The 25851-nt window shown below is 40.4% G+C and overlaps 2 protein-coding genes across 3 annotated transcripts in view; one reads left to right on the forward strand and one right to left on the reverse strand.

The window, feature by feature from the left end:
- The window catches only part of specc1 (sperm antigen with calponin homology and coiled-coil domains 1), a 168045-nt gene extending 147911 nt beyond the window's left edge, over positions 1-20134 (reverse strand). The window contains exons 1-2 of one of the 2 annotated variants that reach the window (XM_074671965.1): positions 20023-20083; positions 10221-10322 (exon numbers count right to left, since the gene is read on the reverse strand). The gene's annotated coding sequence lies outside the window, so the exon portion shown is untranslated. Of the gene's footprint in view, positions 1-10220; positions 10323-20022 lie in introns of both variants that reach the window. The other variant, XM_074671964.1, reaches the window with a different exon arrangement.
- A 1254-nt stretch (positions 20135-21388) lies between these two features.
- On the forward strand, positions 21389-25286 carry timm22 (translocase of inner mitochondrial membrane 22 homolog (yeast)). The gene is made up of 4 exons (XM_074672509.1): positions 21389-21682; positions 22120-22316; positions 23861-23933; positions 24013-25286. Exons 1-4 carry the CDS (start codon positions 21424-21426, stop codon positions 24087-24089), a joined length of 606 nt encoding a protein of 201 aa, XP_074528610.1. The 5' UTR covers positions 21389-21423; the 3' UTR covers positions 24090-25286.
- The last annotated feature ends 565 nt before the right edge of the window (positions 25287-25851 follow it).

A 25851-nucleotide genomic window follows, 5' to 3' on the forward strand; every position in this document is an offset into this window, starting at 1 on the left:
TGCACATTTAGGCTAAGCAGACACACAGTGGCTCAAAGAGTTTGTCCTCTTCCTGTGTTTCACCTTTTTTGTAGGCTAAAATAATCTTTCCCCAGAGATGTGAATCAATGAAAAAGTAAGGTTTAAAGACATATCCAGAACAAACACAATGCATTTTGTGAAAACGGTCCACTTAATAAAAAGAAAAAGGGTAATTTCTGCAGGAAGCTAAGCAAATTTTAAGCAACAGATTACTTTAACATTAAACCCTGAGGGCTCTTATTTCATAGACCAGGCGCAAGCGCAGGCGCACCTGCCCTGCACTGGCCTTCGCCGCGCGGACAGGGAGTGACCAGCGCACTTTGCAAGTTTCCTGCAGTGCCAAGAGAGGCGCAGTCAAGGCGCAGAGATGCGCCTCCACGCCTCCCTCTGCGCAAATGGCAGAGAGGGAGGAGAAAAGCCGTAAGTGGGCTTAACACAGCCGAGCGCTGTCTTCACCAATCGAATGAGCGCCTCTCCTCGCCTTTAAATGCGCTGAGGCCGAGGCGCAGCGTCTGATTGGTCTGAGTGATCCCCAGCACTGCGGAAACAGTGCTGGTAGTGGAGACAGTCAGAGCCGCTGTCCCTGCAGCAGGTCAATGGACAGCGGGGCGCATCGGAGGACACGACGCGTGTCACAGTGTGGGCAGATGTTATCTGTTCCTTTGTCATTAATAGGAGTAAAAAATGAAGAGACGGTTACACAGCTGGCTTATCCATTCAGAATACTTTTGATCCACCTGCACTCCTGGTTTGTCATCGCCAAATAGAAGAACCTTTGGTGATATACTGTATACTCTCCCAGTGTCTCCACCTCATCCTCTTTACAATAATGTACTCCATCTTTTTAGATCAGGTTAAAAATAAAGACTAAAACAGAGAAAAATTAGAAATCACGGGTAAATCCTGAGTGACATACATTTATTTTGTCTCTTTTTTCTTCGTCTTTTCTCTCCCTCTTTTCTTTGAATTAAATGAAATGAGAGAACCAGATATATACTCAGTATCAGATGTTAAGGCTGTTTATTGTTTAATTGTAAGATCTGCATCAAACTTCCAGCTGCCGTCAGGTTAACTTTCCATCATGACAAACAGCTTTAATCTGACATCAGATGTGACGGGACAGTTAATAAAGATACAAATGTATATGCTGGTTCAGATGGTTATATTAAATAGTGATTGCTGTGATTGTTTATTGCATTAAAATGTGCCTAACACTCTGGAAACCTGCCTTTGTTGACATGTGCGCACATGTGCGCCTGTCACCAAATTACAGCTGCGGAGGGTGCGCTCCGCTTTGCGCCGAGGATAGACCAGGTTGGAGCTGGCGAGCTTTCAGCGCACTTTTTTGGCACGAAACTGTCACTGCGCCAACATGAATCTGCTGACACCTCCCCCTGGTGTGCCGTCAACTCCCCCTGGCGCGCAGTCACACCCATCTCTGCGCAGACGGTCTACCAAATTGTCAAACTGGCAGCGCCGCACGAAATTAGCACTGCCCAGGCTGCGCCAGGCTTGCGCCCCCTGCGCTGCGCCACGAAATTAGAGCCCAAAGACATTTCTAAGAATTTCTTCAAAGATCCTATGTATGAATAACAATACAACACTTACAGTAAAGCATATGAGGAAAAAGGAAAAATAAGACTACCAGGTCACAGGGCAAACACTTGTTTAAATAAAAGATGACAGAACATGAAACTGTGTGGCTCAATGGCTTATAGCTCAGGGGATTTCTGCCATTGTTTGATACCAGAGGCTGAGTGGACGGACCATTGAATGGCACACTCCTCAGACAAAACAATGAAGCGCTGAAGTGCCGCCTGCTTCTCAAACTCTTCCTTTTTCCTGCCTCTACAGGAAAAGAGCAGTGAGTCAGACTCGCCACACAGTCACACACACAAACACACTGCATATAAGAGAAAAAAAAAGTAACACGTACCATGATGGTGATTCAGCTGAGTGTGTTACTTAAAATAGAGCTTTTCCATGATCTGCTAGAGTGTCTACAATCTGACAACAAAACTGACGACTGCAGACAAACTGTGGCTAAAGACTGTTGATATAATGTGGGAATACAACTTCAATCTGTGTGTGGAAAAAATATCAGATTACAAAATACAAGAGGAGGAATGAAAAGCAGCCTCCAAAGACTTTTAGTTTTCCGTCTCATAAGTCTACTTGACCCATAAAAACATAGAAGTGCCAAGTGTTCATTACTGTATCGGTCAGAAGCAGATGGTTTTTATGACTGTAGGAAGAATTAGAGATTTATGAGTACTCTGCCAATTCACCTCCTATGATTTAAGACAGGAAGAGAAATAGAACATGGTACGTTGAGGCTAGCAAGATTCAAAAACCATAAAAAAACAACACAATCTCTTTTTGCTGATCACTGCCAGGTGTGGTGGGGTCATAAACGTAGAAAAAGCATGTTTAATATCTTTACACGAGAAATGTCAACGATCATAAAAACATTTAATCTAATTATTTATTTTATATCAAGACTCAACCAAGTGGATGATTACACAGATTTAGATGCTGTGGCTCTAATGTATAGTCACATTTTTATAGGAGATGCACAAGCTGTGAAAATCAGGTTATCAATTTTACAATTAGCAGGTAGACATCTGAGAAACATGCCATTGGCTCCTCAGAACTCTCCATGTCTGTTTTTAAAGGGACTGTGAGGACTACCTATTTAGATTGGATTACAGTGACACTTTTGACTGGATGTGACTTGTGAATCCTGGTTATTTCCTGCCAGTCATCTACCAATCAGAGCTAACATTACCTCACTCTTCATTTTATTGATAGACTCTTAAGTTTGAACAGACCACTGCAGAATAACTGCTGACTGTGGGTTGGAATCAACATTAGTTAAACAGTTTCCCTGATCGGGACGAGCAGCACCAGATTGATTTACAGTACGTCAAAATCTATCACAACACCACGCCGGCTGACAGTAACATAGTGAAAAGAGTGATCTGTGTTTGTCTCTGCTGAAAACAATTTCTGTGATTAATTTTGTAGTGATGGTGGACACTGGTAAGCTTGCAGAGCAGATGGACCTGCCTGATTCAGTTTCTGAAATCCTGCAGGTCCATCTTGCCAGGCTCCATTGACCAACAAATTTACTTAGCAAAATTCTTAAAGGGGACATATCATGCTGATGCCTCATTTAATACTTACATATAATATAATAAAGTTGAAAACAAGACCTTTCACCCCCTGAATTTTCAAAAAATGAGATATTGTATTTTTTCTGATATCCTAGAACGAGATTTGATGCCTCTGAAAATAGGTCATTGACATTTTGCTGCGAGATTTTGACCGTCGTGACGACACGAGGATCCTTTCTTTTTATTGGAGTAATCTGATAAAGCAGCTCCTCCTCTGTGATGTCAGTTAGTCACGCAACCGCCACCGAGGGATCCACCCACCAAGAGCCGAGTATAAACGCATAAACTATACATGTTACAGTACCGGTTTGACTCACCACACTGAAGCGTCTGAGATGATCTGTGTCGAGGTGGATTTTCTTCCTCCTGAGCTGCAGAACCGTCCGGGTCTGACCCGGGGTCCAATACAAAAGGACATATCCTACACTCTGAAGTGAAGTTTTGGCAAACAGCAAACTCGCTCGGTCTACCCCATTCAATGTGGCGATTTTGTAAATACTGCCATGCCGCAAAAACCGCTCCCTGGCTCTACCCCCTCCGCCCCTCTGATTGAACTGACCAATCAGAGCACAAAGGGCTGTGACGTTGCGAGGTTACTGGAGGTCATTCTCGAAACGGAGCGTTTCAATGAGATCTTCAGAATCTTCTGAATTGCCTAAAATGAGGATATTGAGAACACTATTGTGGGGCAATGGGCGTACTTGGTAGCATTCCTTTGATTCTCAAGGCAACTTCACACAAACGGCAGTCGTCTAACGCCATTATCACAGCTGTCCCTCGTGTTCCTGTAGTTGTTCGTCTATTGTTTCTCAGCAGTGACGCACATAAAGTACCGTGACTTGATGTGGATTGCTCTGTGGTGGGTATGTCAATCAGAACGGTCGTCCAATCACCAGCTGCTGATTTTTTTTGAAGGTCCTGCCTCAGAAAAAAAAAAACATAGAGCTTCTACCCAGATGGACGAGAGAAATATTTGTGGCGGATATATGAAAACTGTCTGTCTGGGGTGTCAGGTTAGGATACTGGAGCCTAACTGTCAGACAGAAAAAGGACAGAAGATCAGAAGAAAGATAAACAGTAGAGTGATAGGAGAGACAGGCCAAAGGCTTAAAGGGCTAAACTGTTTGTGATCATGTTCATTGTAACCCACATGCAGCAGTTATTCTGCAGTGGTGGCTACCAAGCGTTATAAACTGACAAAGTTTGTTTGTTGACACATTTTGACAACAGGGCTATGTAACTGTACTTATAAATATCTCACCTCGTTGGGCTGTAATCAATAAAAAGTTGCCTTGAACAAAGAAAATTTGTGCTGATCTGATCTCCATTAATTTCCAAAACAAACTCACACCTTAAGAGTTATGTCTCCACAACAATTTGTGTGGGACTCCAGGCCAAAAGGTGGCGATGCAGTCCAATTAGAACAGATCCTGCACATTTAAGTTAAACTCCAATAAAGAACATAGCAAATAAAACTGTGCTGCATTACACTGCACAAATGCCACCACTAGGGCAGTCACAGTCATTACAATATTCGCCAATCGCGATTATTTTTCATATTTGCGAATAATTTTCATATCCGTGATTACTGTGAATTATTAATTTTGGCCAATCTGACGTCATCGTGCTGCACCAGATAGCAAGGCTAGGCTAATAACACAGAGGGTGAGGAGGTTCTGGTTCCAAAGCCACGAACAACAGCACCGCTCTGAATGCATTTTGGGTTTAAGTCTAACGACAAGGGAGAGCCTGGTAACGTAAAAAAGTGCCAGTCAAAAGCACTAATACCATGAATCTGAAACAACGCCTGCAGACCCACCATCCACAGCAGTACGCCAAACTCGGAAAGACCACTGTAGCACAATCTCCAGCCAGTTTAACAGCAGCTGGGGCATCCCATCAACTGGTTCTTGTCAAATCTTTCGGACAACACTCCAAATATAAACAGGACAGTGTAAGATGTCGTGCCTTAACGGACAGTGTAATGCAGTTCATCACAAAGGAAATGCACCTGTTCAATACGGTAGAAAAACAGCATTTAAAGAAATGTTGCACAAGTTTGCTAAGCAGTATGACCCACCAGGCAAAACATACATCTCCAAGACTGCAGTACCGAGACTGTACAACAACGTGAAGGATGACGTTCTCAAGGAGTTAAAAGACCCGTGCTTTTAACACTTTACAGAGCCTAAAAGGTAAAATATATTGCGCCTGTGCAATTTTTGAAGACAACCATGTTTACTTGCCCTCCTGTCTTGTTTTTCAAAACCTAGAAGGCAAAACACACGTTTTTGTCTGTATGTTACTGTTCAGTTTGTTTGCTTTTTTACTGTGAACTGATTGTATTCTAGGTTAGTTGGTTGGAGCTTCCTTGCGTGGTTTCCTGTGCCACTGTGTGGGTGAAAATCTGTTTATTAAGAAAGTCAAAGAGACTTTTACCTGACCACTGACCTGTGCACTTTGTTCATTGACTAAGAAGTCAAAATAACCCTCTGCCTGACCTGTGAAGTATTTTATAACAGTTTAAGCCAAACAGGTGGAAATAATGCAAGTTTGCTTCAATGCTTGCCCTTTTGCAGCTGATTGATTACAATAAATCCTCTTAAGAAACAGAGAGGTTACAAATGTCTTTGTTTATTTCTTGATGTATATTGCTCTTATTCATTAAAGTTCCAGCACGGAATGGACACTATAAAAGCTAATTATCGTACAATAGAAGTATATAAAGAAGAAAAAAATAGACAATATATTTGTCAATCGCAATTATTTGTCTGACAATTAATCGTGACAGCCCTAGCCACCACTGTTAGTAGATATAATGTTCAGTGAAAAGATCAAAATGCATGACTTCTTTGAAACAATGACAAGCAGTTGGCAATCTGTGTAACATGGACACAGAGTATTAATTGTGCTGGACCACGTCAGCAACTCAGAGCCATCTGCACAGCACCTGGGTCTCTCAAAGTGTGCGCAAAGTAGTTATCTCAGCTAAAGTGAAACAGGAAGTGTGGGATTAATCTGTGTCCCATGCTGTGAGACAGTCTCTGCTCTCCCTATGGGTTTCCCCTTCAGTCTGGAGGGATGTGAAACTTAAGCACAACAGGGCTAAAAACCCCTTCCAAAAAGCAGTGTGTAGGAAGTTGCAGCCTGTGCAGCAAATTAGTGACATTTTCGGCAGTCAGTACAAATGTGCAAAGAGACCTACAGCTGCACAAATATGAACAGACTTAAGACTTGGGAACATTGAGTTGACACCCGGGATGCACCAGGCTGAACCAAACATTTGCTCTGAACAGTAAAACAGTACTCCCCCTCTCCATAATCAAGACTTAGCTATAACTCCTCAAGTTAAAACTTAGAAAAACCAAACTCAGCAGATATTTGAGAACTTGCCTAAAGATGAAAACCCTGACTTAATCAGCATATTTCTGCACAGGAGTGAGGAAAGCAAAGCTTGTGAGAAAGTGTTGATTGCTTTGATCTGAACAGAGATCGAGAGAAAGTTTGACTTGTCCTCCTGGTCTTCACACTGGAGGCTCACAAACTTTTGAAAGTGCTGACTACAGATTCTAGCTCATAAATATTAACAGTTAATACCCTATAGTACAAGCTGCAAAGTTAACTAACTATATTTCTCCTGCATGAGCAATGCAAGTTTTACATCAGACTAGGAAAATATAAATCTCCCAACATACAAACATTTATCCCTGGTTTTAATGCTTGAATACTAATTTATATACAAACAAACCATTAGAGATACTAAAACACTCAATACTGAAAATATTGAAATGTTTTTACAAACATATCCGACACCAACAGGAACGAAATTGAAAGACCCACGAACCAGGCCGTACGTGAAGAACAGGATTGGACATTTAAAATCAACTATGGACACAAAAAGACAATGCCTTAAATGACAACAAAATTGGACATCAAATCAACTATGGACACTAAAAGACAATAAATAATTACGCAAAGTTCTGTAAATGTAATCAAAATTTATATTACTCTACTGAAATGTGAAAAAGAGGAGACTAAATATTGAGTAAACGGGGACGGGACTAGATAAGCTCTGCTTCTCCCGTCTTCCCTTTCGGACATGTACAATGTGATCATCTATTGACAATGTGTGATGTTGTATATGTGTGTCAACGTGACCGAAATAAAATCAATTCAATTCAATTCAATTCAAAACTGTGAATGACCTATGAGCAGTGTTGGAAATTAGCACTTGCCACTCGCCATTGGCGACAAGGATTTTTTGCCGACTTGCCACATGACGAGTAGGATTTTAAACCTCCCAAAAAAGTATCACACCTCTGAGGTTGAATCACGCGCCCCTGCGTGATTTCTACATAGCAATATATTTTCATTAATATCTCTGCCGTTCGCTGCTCAGTAAATATGGTTCAAACGCTCCCGGATAGCTGAGACTCTGCCTCTTACGTGATTCTACGTGAATCCTGCACGGAGACACCATTCACAGCCATAGTAGAGGGTCAGAGTTCATGGATGGAGAGAAGAGAAAGCATAAATTGTCTGACTCTGAGAACTCTGAGGACTCAGATTCTGGCAGAGTAGAACCTTCTGACTCAGAAGCTAACTGAAGAACAGCGCAGAACATGGCAGCATGTCATGCCCAAGAACAGGCAATCGTTTTGAAAAGACGAATTGAATAAACAGATTAATTCCACATCACGCGTTTGCTACTTATTGCTACATTTCGATTTATACAGTTAATAGTTAAGGTTTTTACACATTACAATTGACTTAGAACAGAATGACTAATATTACGATTTACTACGATGCCTGAAATGTGATTAATGATGTCTGAGTACAGTAGTAAAGCAATTTGTTGGGTTAAACATTTGGCAAGTTGAAAACCTGGTTGGTGAATAACTTTTTTGACCTACTTGCCACTTGGAAAGTAGGTCAAAAATTTAATTTCCAACCCTGCCTATGAGGCCAATGCCTTTTTATTCTATTGTGTTGAACACGTTCATTCAAGAAGCCACTTTTTGTAAACAACTACAAACAGAAATGCAGCTTTTGATTGGATTATTGTGGGAAAAAGATCCCGTTCAGGATGGCCAAAAATCTTTATTTCACATAATTAACCCACTTCACAACACACTATCTGACAGATACAAGAAAACAAACTACATGCCATCCAAGTCCATCCCTTTAAGAGCACAGTGTACCCATCTCCTGATGGCTACTTCCAGCAGGATAACGCTCCATGTCATAAAGCTGGAATCATCTCTGACTGGTTTCTTCAACATCACAATGAGTTCCCTGTACTCAAATGTCCTCCACAGTCCCCAGATCTCAGAGCACCTTTGGGATGTGGTGGAACGGGAGATTCTCATCATGGATGTTCAGCCGACAAATCTGCAGCAACTGTGTGATGCTATCATGTCAATATGGACCATTTTAGCCACCAAGGATTAAGGCAGTTCTGAAGGCAAAAGGGGGTCCAACCAGGTACTAGCAAGGTGTGCCTAATAAAGTGGCTGGTGAGTGTAGTATTGTTGTGCATAAATGGGCCTTAAATTATACATATGTAAAGAGATTATGCACTACAACTTTTAGCAAAAACAGACAAAAAACACAATTTGAAAGTATAGCTCTGTATACAGCTTGAAGATTAATGTTTAATGAAAGAAACACTTTTCCTTCATTGACATGTTTTATACAGTTAGTGCTGATTAATAATTATAAGACTGTATTATATCTTAAACAAGCTTTCTCAATGAATCATGGTAACTAGAGCCATCTGCATTGTGAAACTTATTCTGTCCTCTGTTGTAGTGAAGGCACCTAAAGGGTATAAAAACAGGAAGTGGGAATCTAGGGAGTTGATATGGGATTTAGGGATTTGTGTTTTTGTATTAATGTCATTACAGTAACAGCTTAAATTTTTGTTTGTTTTTGTGTCTTTGTGTTCTTCTGTTTGTGTCTTCTGTTTTGATTTGGTTGAGATGATCTGCTTAGGATTGGTCTTTTTAAAAGTGGTGAAATGGATTACATTACTATAGGTCACATTTACAGAAGAGGATTAGTGCTTTAAAGATGTGGGATTAAGCATCTTAAACTCTGCTTTTAAGTCATAACTTTCAGTGGCCCCAATGCTCATCTGGACAAATTGGTGCAACACATTTGAAGAAAAGGACAAAAAGACGTCTCAAATAAATAACCATAAATATTTGTGAATGTCACGAGAAGAGAATAAGAGTTTCGGTGAGTTCTAGTTTTGGTCCTTTTGGTTTGAAAAAATGTAATTTGTATTTGGTCTGGAGTTTTAACAGAGATATAACTCGTGTTTTTAACAATGGTTTGCACTCTGCAGCTCTCACAGCCATCCATTACCTCCTCAAACTGCTCTGTCCTGTCCTGGCCTCACCAGGCATACAGTAGTCGAGCTGAAATAGATACAGCCCTCATGCATATTTCATCTGCTTCATCCTCTGTTTCATCTTTCTCAGAGCTGAGCCCCCTCGAGGGCCGAACTTCCTGCTCTGATGGTGTCAAAGTTCTGATCTGATAAACAGTCAGTCAGAGCCATGTTTCCTAGCTGCCTGGTTGGCTGCCTGCACAGTGAGTGGGTGGATTTCCATAGGAACATGAGCATAACGTCCATGAGAACTGTGAGGGAATGAAAAGACAAACCCTAGCTCAGTGGTTTTCCTCACTACGATCAACGCTTGTTGCTGTGTCTTTTATGTTTGCAAAGTGCACAGATGTGTGGCATGAGAGCTGTTTGATGTGTGCTGTGGGTGTGTTCAATGTATGAAAGACACTGAACGACAATGGATCAGACCTTTTTAGCCACCACGTAAAGATTTCAATGACACTCCTCATGTACATCTTCTAAACATGATTTTCCTGTTCACCTGGATGTGTTCACTCCAATAAAAATGACTACATCGTGCACAGAGCAGCACAGGACTCTGTTCTCAAGCTCCAGGAGAGAAAAAAGAAGCCCGACATTCATATGACAAGACAATATCTGTGCTTTTTTACCTCTGACGTGGCCCAGATGACCCAATTACTGAAACACAGGCATTCCTTGGAGCCACTGACTGTCAGCCTCTGTCAAGAATGCAGTCTGTTTCCTGGACGTTTCTGAATTAAAAACAGAGCCAGAGGACAAAAAAGATACTTGGAGTTACCTTCCTTCACAGTTAAATACACACCTCAAGAAGAAGATATAGATGTGCCAACGCTGCTCATTTTTCTGAGCTGCCCTTCTCATGGAAAATAAACCGAAGGAGAGGAGCCAAGCAATGCTGTGGAGACAACAAGCCATCTGTGGCGTTTTTCAGCAGAAGCAGTGAGTTAAAATAAAGTGTAAAATCACTGACAACCTGCTCACAGCATACTGAGCAGTCTCCTTCTGTCAGAAACAGGACGTGGTCATCCAAATGGGTGCACAGCCAGAGCTCATTCCTCCACCGAATCAGTCCATCTCCCCTTATCTCCTCAATTAAAGCCTGCTCTGCTGCAGTGAAGGACGTGCCATGTAGAGCAGACCTCGCCTCTCCAGGACAGATAACGACTCTTTCTTCTGGGATCACACTGAGAGCTTATCCCTGTGTCTGAGAGAGAAACTGAGCCGGCCCAGCACAGCAGGCGGATCCTGAACACTCCTTTTTCCAAAGGTCTGATTTTGTAGCACACTGACATAGACAGAAGCGCTCTGCCAGGCTATCCCTGAAGCACCAAAACAAAAAGTGAGAAGGCATAAATAAATGAATGAAGTTCTTCTTTCTGGATTTATGGAGTCAGTCTATCTCCTGGGTAACCCTACAACCGGGCCTTGGCCTGTGTAATATCTGCACGTCATCTCTTCACTACCTAAATAAATACAGTCTTCATCTGAAAACTTCAGGAGTAATTATGTCTGTTCACATTCTGAACCCACTGACCTAAACAGTCAAATAAACTGTCTTACTCTGACACACAGCTGACAGGAAATGCTCCACCTTATCGTGACTTTGCTAAAAGATAAAGTCATTTCTAACTGAGACCACATATTTACCAAGAGACAGCTAACGGTAAAAGCAAACAGAATTGTGCAGTAAAAGCCTTTTATGGCCACATATCAGCGTGGCACTTAAGAACTGACAAATTATGACTGAATTATTGATGGAGCTTGTTTGGATCTTTAACAGACTTTATCTTAGATTTGTTTCACCACAATGGCTAATCTATTCAGTCTATTCACCAGTAGGGATGAATAGTGATTTTTGAGTAATATTCATGAATACTAATTGGAATAATAATTTAATACTAAAAATAAAATAGTTCATGTGTCTATTATCCCAGCTTTAGAATTAATCTAGTTGATTTTAATAAGGTGGTACTAAGGTAAAACTATATTGAAGTGGCTGTAGAGAACCTTAAAGTGATACTCCGGGATGGAACAAGTTGGGTCCTATCACAAGGTTTAGGGCAGAAATGACCCCTACAGCAGTGTTTTTGTGCAGCAGAAGCCCAGGGCGCTCGCACCACACACCCCCTCCCTGCTCGTCAGCCAGTTTCCTCTGCACTCAGACGGGGCCATTTTTTACTTTACCAAAAACACAAATAAACGGACTCCCACCGAAAAAATCTGATATCGGTCTGCATTCACACTTTATTCAGAGAATTTTCAGTGCGTTACTTTCACACAAAAACACCGCTAAATAAGACTCTAGTTCTCATTGTTTCGTAAAACGGCTCTACCTCCGCTGCAGAGCCACAGCTGGCTACGAGGCGCTCAATGCTTAGTGTATCAGTCCGCGCGTGCGGCGTGCCAGATATAAACAAACGCAGGTAGTCTGCCAGGATGAAGAGACTGGGGAGGCTCAGTCCTGGACCCTGTGGAGACTGGCTGAGCTGGAGAGTGGTGGTCAGGCTGTCGTCATCTATTTTCTTGTGGACCTTTTTGCTCTTTCTATACACTTTCTTACTTTTGTTTGTACTTTTGTCTGTGACTCCTGAATTTCCCCTCAAGGGTTAAATAAAGTATTTTCTATTCTATTCTATTCTATTCTATTCTATTCTATAAGAGGGCACAGCTTTGCTGTGGAAACACAAACGGGATCAGGCTTAACTGTACCAAACTGTGCCAAACTATGCTGAAACGAACTGGACTACTTGGTAGAACTGCGGCTTTAGTCCTTCATGAAGACACTGGATGTTACTAACAGCCATGGTTCTTCTAAGCAGAAATTAGGCATTGAAGATGGGCATTGAAGCTGCTCCAAAGTAGGGCTGCACGATTATTGCAATCGCAATCGCAATCGCAATGTCAGCACATGCAATTACGTAATCGCAACAGAGGATATCGCAATCGCAATCGCAATCGCAATGTCAGCACATGCAATTCAGATTTTTCTCCATGATAACCAAGCAAGTCTGTAGACGCGTCATGACACAACTTTTTTATTAAATCGCAAGCACAATCGCAATCGCAATATTGTCCACCTAATCGCAAATCGCACCTTTTCCCCAAATCGTGCAGCACTACTCCAAAGGGATGGAATATTTCAATAAACCAATTAATTCACAGCTGTAAAACTGCAGGGTCCTGATAAACGAAACACCACAGTGGCACAGTGGACCATCTGTTCTTTCAATCCAGTTTACATTGAGCCACCTGCTCAGGTTTGAGAAGGTTTTCCTCTCCAAGTGCATGAACTCGATAGCCAATACATCATCTGATCAGATTAAATGAGCAGCCAGCACAGGGGTAGAGGATTTCACCACTGCAGTGTGCCTCTCACCCCTCAGAGGACAGCTGGACAAGGTCACTTCAAATCTTTCTGCCCCACCCCCACACTGATTCACTTCATATGTCAGTTAAAGCATTAGGATGTAAGAGTCCACTGCTGCAGGTTATTTCCTCTGAATGGTTCCCAGGAGTATAAACAGAAAGGTGAATCCAGGACACCTCTACTGTTGGTAGTGAGTCCTCAGTGCAGGGCTGCAGTGAGAGGAGACCTTGAACGTCCTTTCACATGGTTTCATTTCTTCCCATCGAACAGAGCGGTAAAGGAGTCCCCAGGTATAATTCTCTGTCAAACAACTAAACATGTTATACTTCCACTGTGCAGCTGGACAACGGTGCTCCCCACATTATCCTGGGCTATTTATAGCAAGCCAACGACAGGAAGTGACTGGATAATTACCTAAACAGTGAAAGAGAGCTGCTACTGAGAGAAGTGGGAGATTCAACTGATGAAGGACGTGTGAGGTACGAGTCTGGGGAAGGGGCAACTGGAGATTTCCCCCATCAATGACAAACACCAAGTCATGACATTGATAGTAAACATGCACTTCAGCAAATTCAGCAATCCTGTTAGCTGCTGTCACGTGTAGGTGGCATGTGACTTTTTCTGCCACTAACACATCTAGGCCTGTCATGATAACAAATTTTGCGAGACAATAATTTTCCAAAATATTATTGCTGATAAACGATATTATTGTCAATATTATTTTGATTTTTTTCCATTTTTTCATTGATGTAATTATGATAAATGGGATAATAAAGTGAGTACATCGTATCAAAAGCAAGAAACTTTAATTTCTTAAGAGTATTTAACTGTAATTTAACTGTAATTAAAAGGTTCTTTAAAATAAAATAAATTAAACAAAAAATATCACAAATTTAACAAACAAGAAAGAGAAAAAAAATACAATGAAAATGAAATGGACTATCTTTTAGAAAAAAATACATGTCATTGAAAATAATTAATACTAATCAAAAACATCAAAACATAGACCCTGTCTCTACAGAAAAAACGAAACTCCAAAAAAAAAAACCCAACAATAAAAACTAGCCTAAATGAAAGGGAGTTTATACAGTTCCTGAATTGTTTGTAACATGTACTTTTTCCCAGTGGATCCGTACTGTCTGTCAAACATTTGAAACATTTCTGGCTTTCAACCGTATTGAAGGGCTGCATTTCTTTGGTAATGTAGCTGTCTTTGAGTGCCCACCATTTGGTGCTTTTATTTCTATTTACTTTGCAGACCAAAAGCCTCAGTAAGAGCAGATTGTCAAAGAACAAGGCTCCGCTGCACCTCCCCTTCTTCTTCTTCGTCGCCACTATTTTCAAACAAATGTGACATATCAGCTCATTGATGTTCATGCGCTCACACTTTGTTCATTCTGATAAAAAAACAAAATATTCCCACACTGGGACTGTGGCAGGCGGCTTAAGAACCATATCTTTTGTGCCATCACTCATATTAGCGTGTGTTTCCTCCTTACCCCTCAGGACGCTCACTTCAGCTCTCTCCGTGTGTACGTGGAGCAGCCCCGTCTTCACCCCAAAGATCGCATTTTTGACAGATTCTCACTCTGCAATAAATCCGCTAAATCGGCTGTAGAACCTAAGCACCCCGATGTTAGGAAAGATAAACGTAGTGAGCCATCTTCTCATTCAGTCTCTTTGGTCGAAAGAGAGGAGGAAAACAAACATGCATGCACGTGTCAGTTTATCGAGACTGGCAAACTTACCAAAGTTTTTATTTATCGTTCGTTTAATTGATTTATTGATTGTCGTGACAGGCCTAAACACATCTGTCAGGAAATGCTTCACATCCAGTATCAATTGGATCTAAGAAGTGGACTTGGCTTCCATGTTTCCCTCCATTGGTTTGTAGACTATCATTTTGGACTGTCAGGTCTGGTATTGTGGTTGTTTCCATTGAGGCCCTTTGGAGCCAAGAGACAATATTTGAACAACGGGTGGATACTCAGCGCTGTGTCTCCATCCTGGTTGACAGCTCACCATGAAAGCATTCATAAGCAGTCAATCCTTCAATCATACCCTGCTCTTTTTTATACTGAACTATAAATGGAACCAAAACAGACATCGCCTGGTACAAGAAAAGGCTTGGAAGTAACAATTAAGACATCATATCAGTAAGAGAAAGATTAGAAGCTGGTGACTGAACTGAGAATAGCATTGTCTTTTCTCTTCCCCTTAAAGCTGCTGTAATGTCAAGATGAGGATAAGGGGAATTCATACAGCTCTGAAAACAGAGTGGCAGATTGCGTATTTTAGGGTTTTTTCAAAAGAAACTCAAAGTATACACTGTATATGCCAACATAAAATACTTAAAATGGAAATACTTCATTTTACTTTTTTGAGCAGTCCAAAAACTGTAGGATCTTCACTTTTCTTTATCAAAATAATGTTTCACTCCATGGCTCTCCCTTGAGAACAGTCTGGAAGGACTTACATCTAAAAGGTCATTTCTGTTAGGAAGTAGGGCTGGGTGGTTATGGCAGAAATCAAAACCACAATTAACTGAACCTTCTACCTTGACTTCAGTTAATGCAAGGTTATCTCACTCTCAATTTAGTTTACACTGTAAATATCTGGACAATTTTGAAACAAGTAACTGAAATGACCATGCACAGATAAACCATAAGGGTTATTTATTGAAAGAATGGAATTGAAAACACAAATCAGTTAGAATGAAAATGTTTGGTGGCAAAAACTTTAACTTTCCTAAAAAAGGAGAAAATAAACTTTTATCTTTAAAAAACAAAATAATTTGAATACTGTGGTGTTACTGTGAAAAAAAAATTCACCTTACTTAAAAAAAATGTCTTCACTACTTTCAGTCCACGTCATCCTTATTGTAGCCAAAGCGTGTCCAAACAACTGACACAGAACTCTTTAGGGTCAAAGCTACTCGTGTTATCAGCACCGTGTTTAAGTTTTCCTCCATCATGCTTCTATTTCGAGTTCTGTCGAATCCAACGGCAGTCCGACAGCAATTGCATTATCTATGTGTGTCGATCGAGCTATGTTCAGTCAGTTCTCAGTCTGACTGAGCTCAAAGTCTGCTTTCTTGAGCTGCAAGTAAACGTATTGTGTGTAGTGGACTGGATAGGACAGTGTTATGTGGCTACTTCTTCTTCTACTGGTTTTCTGGCAGTCTTCACGCTTTGTGCCACCTGGCTGCATGTCATACACAACCAGGAAATGGTGTCTTAGTAGAGAGAGAATAACTAATGTGGAAAGAACCAAAATATATGACATGGTACTTTTATATTTGTAAGAAGCTTGAAATGGCGGTTTTGAGTATTTTTCAATTATCTGTCCAACCCTGTTAAGAAGCTTCATATTGCGAGACCTAACTTTCTGTTTTTTGAAGCCCTGACTGTGTTGACATTTTGAGTCTAATCCATCAAACCTTACATAAAAGCTAAAATGTATCCTAAACAGCAAGAATGATCACACAGGTCACACACTTACACAAGGTCAATTTCATGTGTGAGGAGTCCAGCACCTCATATAAGGTTTATAATTTCACCTCCTCCTGTTGACCAAAATGTTTCTTTCAAACAGCATAAGCAATTTTTAAAGAGGACATCTTCATCATTACTCTCAACTTACTAGAGAAGCACAAACTTGAGGTTTGTGGATAATGTCTTAACAGAAATCAGCAGAGAAAACTCGACAAACAGGACAGCAACCAGTGAGGGATGTAAACAGGAACAAAGGGAGCTGAGTGAAACAGACAAACTGAAGAAAACAGACATGAAGCAACTTAAACCATGTGTTCAGATCCAGCTGTGAGAAACAAAGACAATGCAGAAGTGCTAAAAACTGCAGTCGGCCAAGTGTGTCCGCTTGAGGCTGGCTTGAGAAGTACTGGAAACCATGTTCACATTCGCTCCAAACGGCAGCTTCTCCAACTGCACATACCGTACCCCAAAGTACATCTACTTTTCCCAAAAACCCTCTCAACACTAGCCACGTTTACATGAGGAGTTATTCGTCTTTCCAAATGGAATCTTTCTGAATGACTTTTCCGAAAACAATAGTATACATGGAAAGGAATATTCCAATCTCTGGTCTACATGCACCGCTATAATCAAACAGAATACTCAATGGGGCATGCGCAGAAAAACGTAAACATCTAGTGATTTATCAAAGACAGAGGACAACAGTTTTCTTATCACGGTATTGCAATACTCCGTATTGCGAGTGTTCGTCCAGTCTTGAAATTATGTTCAGTTCTTCAAAGTTTGGATCAAAAACAAACTTTCCTCCAGTGCTGACTGCTCACCGCCATTTTTAGAATTGAGGAACGTCTCTAGTTGCGTCTTATGTCATATCTGAGCATGCACTGAAAGAACGCACCCTGACAACTTTCCGTCTGAGTGGATACATGATACCTCAATCGGTTTGGGGAAAATTATATTCCACCCCTGTGAAATCGATTCGATCGAAATGTCCATTCGGATTGGCACTTTTCTTTCGGAATGAGGTGTATACAAAGGTTAAATTCTCTCCGTTTGAGCAAATAAACCAAATGCAAGCAGAATATTTGGGTCCATGTATAAGTGGCTAATGTCTCCTACTTACACTCAAACTCTCCTGGAACTGGTGGACTCAGCCCTGCTGACCACTAGAGGTCAAACAAGTGTAAAGCCTGTTCTGTACTTCTGTGTTGACTCTAGGAAATAGCCAACAAGATAAAATGTTGTAAATGCAGCAAAGTAAAGCCACACACCAGACCAACCACAGGGCTCATGGTCTGCATGGGGTTACGTGTTAGTGAAGGTGTATGGGTAGGCCTCTGTGGAGGAAAAGGGCTACAGAGTAGGCTGTGTCATGACTTCAGTGAAGAACTATAAACCAGACACTTCCACAGTGACCTCACGGTTTAACCTAATTCCACTCAGTACTTCAGTTTGACTGCCAACAGAACCAGTGCTAGACGACGAGCATCCTTTGATGAGTTTTTTGTATGTCCAGCACAGTCGACTCTGGGCACAGACCAGAGGACAGACTTGTAGCAATGATGCCTCTTTGGTTGTTCAAACATAAAAATAAAGGTTGTAATTAACTACAAACAGTACTCGCAATGCCTGCCTCATAAATGACTGGGAGCTGGCATATTCAAAGTTGCTTTTTTTCTGGCATAATCAAAGGGGACAGAGGAAAGTGAAAGCTGTTATTTGTTGCCTAGTTGGCTTTTCTCAAAGGACAAAGGCTTTTTCTAGCGCAGGTTGGCCTCCTCCTATAAACACAAGAGTACAACCAAGAAATATTTTGAAGCTTTACTTTCCCTGTGTGCCATCGTAGAGATGTTAAATTTTCGGCACAGCAAGCTGCCACATAGAAGCTGGGAAGGGGTAGATCTATGGTGCTGATCCGGGCAACCAGCTCTTTGCCTTTTTTTTTTTTTTTTTACCAGCATTCTTGGCTTGAAATGTTACCTCTGATGCACTTTCCTTGTTTTCTGCTGCATTACCAGTCTACATGGTATAAAAATTTATATTTGAATAATTTTTTTTACATACTGGAGCTTTGTTTTTCTGGTAAACATTTTAATATTTTATAGTTTAGATAAATATAAACATCAGTAATTTTATCTACTCATTTTTTTTGCCTTTTACCCAAAACATGTCCAGTCTTATCCCACAATAGGGTATGCAAGTTATTATTTAACCCTGGTATCGTGGTTGTTCCAGCATCGTCTGCTGGGACCCTTTGGCTGAAGTGGAGAGGAAAATGACACACAGGAGCTCAGTTTGTAGTAATCTGGTGTTTTAGCACCTTCTGAGGAAGACTAACTTCAAACTTTCAAAATAACTACTCTTAACACAAGAAGGCCTTGTCTGACTGTTTCACATGGCACCGATCTAATGAGGAGCAAATGGTTGGCTGATCATGTGAACAAAAATGGCTTGCAGCACACTGAAGTGGTTCCAAAGGCAACTTTCCATTGGCAGGATGGTGTGTTGTTTTCATTAGAGATGAAAAGGCCCAAGCAGTACAATTAATTTTGGCAATTAATTTCTATATTGGAAGAAAAGCATAAAAAGTGCAGGTGCAGGGGCTTCTTAAAGCTAATGAGGCTGATGTGAAAAGGTATAAACCTTTTTCTTAAATCTAAACCCTCTAAGCACAAAGATGACACATTAGTTATTATCTAAAAAGCCTGGGTTAAAGGCTACTTTTGAAGTCTGCATGTTTGAATTTTAGTACTGTGAGTCGAAGTGCACGTACATAAAAATTCCAAATTAAAGCTCCTGATTTATTATTGTTATTATTATTATTTTCATCTGACATGAAGCATTTGATGGAGCATTTAACCATCCTCATTCAAACAAATCAACAAAATGTGCAGCCTGACTGAAACATTTGCCTGACCTCAATCAGACAGAAATTAGTTTCTGTTTCAAAAGGGCAGTTCAGAGAAAACATCACACAACTTTATGTGTGATACTTGACACTGTAAAACTTCCACTTGTAGAAAAGACTGTACTTATTAGACATCAACTGAGCCAAAACTATTTTTAAAAAGCAGATGGGGAGTATTGATCGAGCAGGCACCCTGTTGAACCATCGACTCTGCATGGCGCAACGTGAGCAAGCGAGCTGAATATCTGAGGATGGATATCTGAAGCTAAAATAACATCCTGGGCGTCAGCGTCTTTGTAAATAAAGGACTTCTACATTATAATGTGACACAGTCAATGAGAGTTAAAATTACCTGTCCTCTGGCTAATTTTGTGACAGACGCCGCAAGGGGAAAGACACGTCTGTTTGGGAATGACTGAGTCATTGCATTAGAGGAACAGAGACGTGTATTGTCACTATGAAGGCTGTAAACAAACAAGCTGCCATCAGAGACAGTTCCCCCACTGCTGCCAGCTGGCAAAACCAATTGCTCGCGCGACTCTCTCTAACGTATTTCACGTCCACCGACAACAGAGAAGTATTAACGCTCAAGTTTAAACCTCTTAACCCCCAAAATCAAATAGACGCTTTCTTCTGTAAGGGAAACCCCAGTGTCAGCTTACCTGCTCAGTATTGCGGCAGTGCTGCTGTTGTTTGATCAGGATGCTGCTGCTGCCGCCGCCTCACGCACGCGAGTCATTAAAGTGTCAGCAGCACCGGGCTGTGCAGGAGCCGGTAGGTGGAGCGCGCGAAGCGGGTTTGGCGCAGTGGAAGGTGAGCTTCTGGGAAATGAAGTCTTTCCACTGAAAACAGTCAGGATGGAGGACAGTCAGTGAGAAATACTTATTTACATTTTCCCAAAGTGAATTTACGTCCAGAATAATAGAGGAGAGTGTTTCACGGTCGATAGAGTTCATTTTGTGTAACATGGACATTAGAACTATGTACAATACGTACAGCGTCAAAGAGACATTATTTTTCAGCAATCTGCAATAACGTTAAAACAGGCATTTTACTGGCGTGTTCAATATCAGTTTGAACTGTATTAAAATGATGTTTTATGTTATTTAGTTGTAATAACAACTCACCTATGACCTGATATAACACACACAGTGAATCCATATGAACAACTGAATAGCCTCTTTGGTTAAATCAGGACTTTTTTCAATTAAATATACTACCATACCGTTTAAGATTAATAAAATAAAGATATGAACGACCATCTTGAACCCCCCACCCACCCAGACACACACACACACACACCATAAAAACAAGACAAAAAAACAAACAAACAAACAAAACAGGCTATGTCAGAGCCAATTTTAGGATCAGATTTATAGGGGTACAGATGAATGCTGAATAAAGAATCAGAAATATATTTTATTTACTGGGGGTAATTCATCTCTTTGATACACAAAAAGTAAGAATATCGGGGTAGTAATGAAAAATCATTATCATATAGAGAGGTAAATTAAAACTAAATTATTTGTGGACTTTTTTTGGCTGTTTAGAAAACAAGTCTGCAATCTATTTTATTTTCTTCATTTAGAACTTAAAACAATATTTTTTGTTTTATTATAGTGATTGGTAGTGTTATTTATTTATTTATTTATTTATTTATTCATTCATTCATTTATTTATTCATTTTACGAATAAAAAGCTAGTTCACCGCTAGAAGAAAATCAACACTGTTGTGCATATAAGAACAAAAGATGAAACCTTGGCTTTATGAAATTTGTGAGACCGGAACGCAGGGAGTATTATGGGGCTTGACTCTGACGAATGTGCGAATGTGTATTTTAGATCGTTTAGAATGCGTCTTTTTGTTAATATCATAATATTGTTTTTCATCTGCTACCGTTAAAATACTGCTTTGACGAATCAAATTCTTTTATGTGTTTACAAATTTATTTTACAAATTTTTTGTAAATTTCCTCGAGCACAACCGGATGTTAGAGTGACGAATCTGCAGCCGAGCGTTCTGACCACATTTCCTGAGAGCGCTGCTGTCTGTCATTGAAAACATGGCGGCGTCCACGGGTGTTGCGGACGGTGCTTCTCCTGACTTACAAGGTTCTGCTTCAGCTGGCCCGAGTATGGAGAGTCCTACGTTACAGTACAGTATGATTCTGGATCATCTCATAGGGGACAAGAGGCCTATTAAGGACCTGAGCCCTGGTGTTATGGGTGGGCTGCCCATGCCTCACAAAAGCGACGAGCAGAAGATGATAGAAAGGGGAATGGAGAGCTGCGCCTTCAAGGCGGTGCTGGCCTGTGTCGGGGGTAAGAAATATCCGTAACGCAGGGTAACACATCTGCTGTACATGTGTCTGTCTGATCCTCCAGCTTCAGGTGATACACGTGCTTATTTTAAACTGATATGAACTTCTACCATAGTCCACGCGTGACTGCTGTCAAACCACGTTGCTCAACTAAAATGTTGCTTGCGACCCTTGACTAAGTAGATTTAAACAACATGAGAGGCGTTAAACCTATAGGATCACAACATGAGCAGTTTCCCCCATTGACAGGGGAAACACAATCATTTTAGATCTTCATAGTTGAAGTGTTGACATTGCTGGTTCTTTGTGAGCGATTTCTCAACATTTAAATGTAATGCAACCTAGAGCAGTCTGTAGGCTTGTTCGTGTGACCCTGTTGTTGTAATCCTCATCAGTATATGAAATCCTGGATGAATGTGAATCTGCTGTCTTCCTCAGGGTTTGTCCTTGGAGGAGCTTTTGGTGTTTTCACAGCTGGCATCGACACCAACGTTGGCTTCGACCCCAAAGATCCATTAAGAACCCCAACAGCACGAGAAGTCCTCAAAGACATGGGTCAGAGGGGGATGTCATATGCCAAGAACTTTGCTATCGTGGGTGCCATGTTCTCCTGCACAGAGTGCATCATAGAATCAGTAGGTCACCTCACTTCACATTATTATTGTGAAAATATGCACCCTGTTTTCGTATGTATCTGCTTCTTGGGATAATACTTTGTCGCTGTGCAAATTAGGTTATATTTAGATTGTTGCACACTGCCAAAAATGTTGATAAATGTGTATTGTTTCAATATAAAACAACAAACTTTATCATTTGAGTTTGGCATATGCTCTGTAATATACCGATGTTTCGTTCTGTAGAGCTTTTTAGCCTTTTGAAACTTGATTCTGCTGAAACTGATAAACAAAAGTGTTCCCCATTGACTGTAGACTGTAGGAGAACATAACTCAGAATTACCTTGTTGCATTTAAAGCACAAACTCAATGACGGCTTTTTCAAAGTTAGACAGTTATAGTGCTCATAAAACAAAATTAGGCATTAGAAATCAAATAAATGGAGCTTCAGAAAAAAATACAGAATTACTAAATATATTTACTGTTTGTGGTAAAGAGATGTGTTGAAAAAATAGAGTAACAAATTAAAAACACTTCAACAGGAATCTCACCATTTCATAGATTGTGATCACCAGCACACTCCTGTTGTGTGAACTGTTCATCATTTTTTTGTAATATATAACTTGATGGTGTAAGATTGTTTGAAGAATTTCACATGAATAATTAATCAGCTCCATACTGTTAATGTACATCACTCTAACGTCTTATTGTGTCCCTACAGTGTGTAATGTAAAATAGGATCATCATTAAAGGAGAATCTCCCAAAGATGGTCAGACAGTGCCATCTAGTGCCAGTTGTGTTGAAAGTGTTCAAACTGAGGAGCACTTATTATATAGATTTCTGAGTTCTAATGTAAAATGCTTATAAGATATCATCATCATTATCTCTTAGCTTTTGAAGTGATCTTGAAAAAGTCTCCCTTCTAGATTTATGCCTGATTGTAATCCACACCTCAGAATGAGACTATTAGCGCCAATATTGGTTATTTCAGAATGCTTGGAAACAGGAGAGAAATACAGCACAAGCTAAAGGCTAAACTGGTTAGACTGTGATAATGTTGATTCCAACCCACAGTCAGCAGTTACTCTGCAGTGGTCTGTTCAAACTTGAGAGTCTATCAATAAAATGAAGAGTGAGGTTACGTTAGCTCTGCTTGGTAGATGACTGGCAGGAAATTAACAGGATTCACTAATGTTGCACATTACAGATTTCTCTGTTCTCAATGGATGTCTCAGAGCACCTGGCTTCCAGTAGTGCTTCATTTAGCTGGCCACCTAACTACGGCATAAAGTTTGCTTGGTGTTGCATTTCAAACAACAGCGCCACATAACTGTTGATAAATACCTCATCTTATCACGTTATACCCAGTAAAAAGTTCTCTTGAACAAAGAGAAGTTGTTTGAAAAACAAGATCTGATCTCCATTCATTTTCAAATCTAACACATGTTAAGAGTCACATCTTAACCACAGTGTGCGTGAGACTCCAGGCTGTGTCGCTGCAGTCTTCATTCAAACCAATCCTCCTCGCAGCATCTTTAATGCTTGACTCTTTTTTTATTTTTAGCATAGGGGGAAATCTGACTGGAAGAATGCAGTATACAGCGGTTGTGTAACTGGGGGAGCCATTGGATTTCGGGGTGAGTAATTCTGCTTTATTCATTAGTCCAGTGTTTAAAATTGTTCACTTTTCATTCACATTCACTTTTTTTCCTACAGCTGGTTTGAAGGCTGGGGTGCTGGGATGTGGAGGCTTTGCTGCATTCTCTGCTGCCATTGAATATTACCTGCGGTAAAGGACAGATGGATGACTTAATGGATCAAGATTTCATCAAACAACACCAGGACAAGTCCATTTAAGATTTAAGGATGAGGATTGATGCAAAGTTAAACCTTCACCTTTGTTGGAAGAGAGACGTTCCTGCTTGTGCTCAGTGGTATGAAGAGACAGCAACGTGGACTTAAAGGAGTGGATTGTTTTTGCCAGTGTCTCATTAGTTTTGTCACATAGAGAACTTTCATTGGAGTCTAATGATACGAAGAAGTGTGACTTTGTTTGAGAAACAATGATGAGAAACAGACACCCTGGACAAAAGCTGTTCATGATTTAAAACCCTGGTGTGAGAAACTGTTCTCAGCTCAGTTATTTATGAAAAAGGTTTTTTTTTATTGTAGGAGTTTTGACCTCAAAAACAACAAATGCAAGAAAGATATAACAGTAGTTCGTCTTTCATTTCTTCACTGTAGCTGGAATTTGGTCATGATGTTTTTGTCATGGATTCATTTACATTGAAAATCATTTAATGGTCAGTTGACTGAGTGCTGGGATACCCCTGGCCACTCATCTAGAAACAATATGTGCATCTGATTTCATTGGTGATTAAAGTTTTGTGCAAATTAAAGATTTGTGGCTGCAGATGTCTAGGTACCAACAGATGGATGAAATAAGAAACTTGGAGAGATTCTGAAAGACTTGCTGGGTGTGAGGTAAAACAGTGAATGTCATACAAGTCCTGAGTTGGTACCAAAACCAATAAGGTGTGGCTCTCAGGTACTTAGCTATAGATACAGTCAGCATAAAGAGAAGCAACCACTGTAAGTTGTGTCGGCACTGTTTAACACCAGTGCTCTCTCGAAACACTCTTTTTCGCCAGCACTGGTCTACACACCTCCATGTGGTTAGTTGCCTCTGGTAAGTGAAACATTGAAAAAAAGATGAATTATTTCAAAAAATATTTAAAAAGATGAATAATGAATAGACAAGACAATACAAACGGTTGAATTGGTTTAAAATCAAACAAACATTAATATCTGACCTGTGTCCTTGGCTGGTGCCAAGTTAGCAGAGAGCTGATGAATGACAGGTGTAATGTCACTGGCCTGACTCCTGAGGTGCTATACAGATTACTCTGCCAAAATTTGAATATTGTGGAATTGTAATGTTGTTTTTTTCTCCAAAATACATATATTTTTTGAACTAACATTTATATATTCAAGCGACATATAAAGTGATTTATTTCACTAAATGTAATTAATCTGGTACATAATTAAGTTTCACCAATTGAATTACATTAAAAAGAAAAAATACTTCTCCATTTTCTTCAGATTTTTTGGGACATACCTGTAGAGTAGTGTTTCAATCAATCAATGTTTATATAGAGAGCCCTTTACAGAGCCCCAAAGTGCTTTACAGCAGTGTCTAATGATATATAAGAACACTATAGATAAAAGCAACATAAAACAAAGTAGGAACGATACATAAAAAAAGGAAAGATACATAAAAATGCAAGGGAAGGTGTGCATAAGGGTGCATAAAAGCCATTTGGAAGAGATAAAACAAGTTAAAAACTCATAAAAGCACGATACCTAAAAGCCTTAGTCAGGGTTAAAAGCCATTCTAAAAAAGTGAGTTTTGAGTTTAGATTTAAAAAGACCAAAGTCTGTGGTGGAGCGGATGTCTGGGGGCAACCTGTTCCATAAAGAAGGTGCAGCGATAGAAAAAGAACGGTCCCCCCACTTCTTATATCTGGACCTTGGAGCGTCCAAGAGGAACTGGCC

Source organism: Halichoeres trimaculatus, unplaced genomic scaffold (genome assembly GCF_033239565.1).
Source record: "Halichoeres trimaculatus isolate MK-OKI-2021-1 unplaced genomic scaffold, fHalTri1.1 fHalTri1_scaffold_6, whole genome shotgun sequence".
Taxonomy (NCBI): domain Eukaryota; kingdom Metazoa; phylum Chordata; class Actinopteri; order Labriformes; family Labridae; genus Halichoeres; species Halichoeres trimaculatus.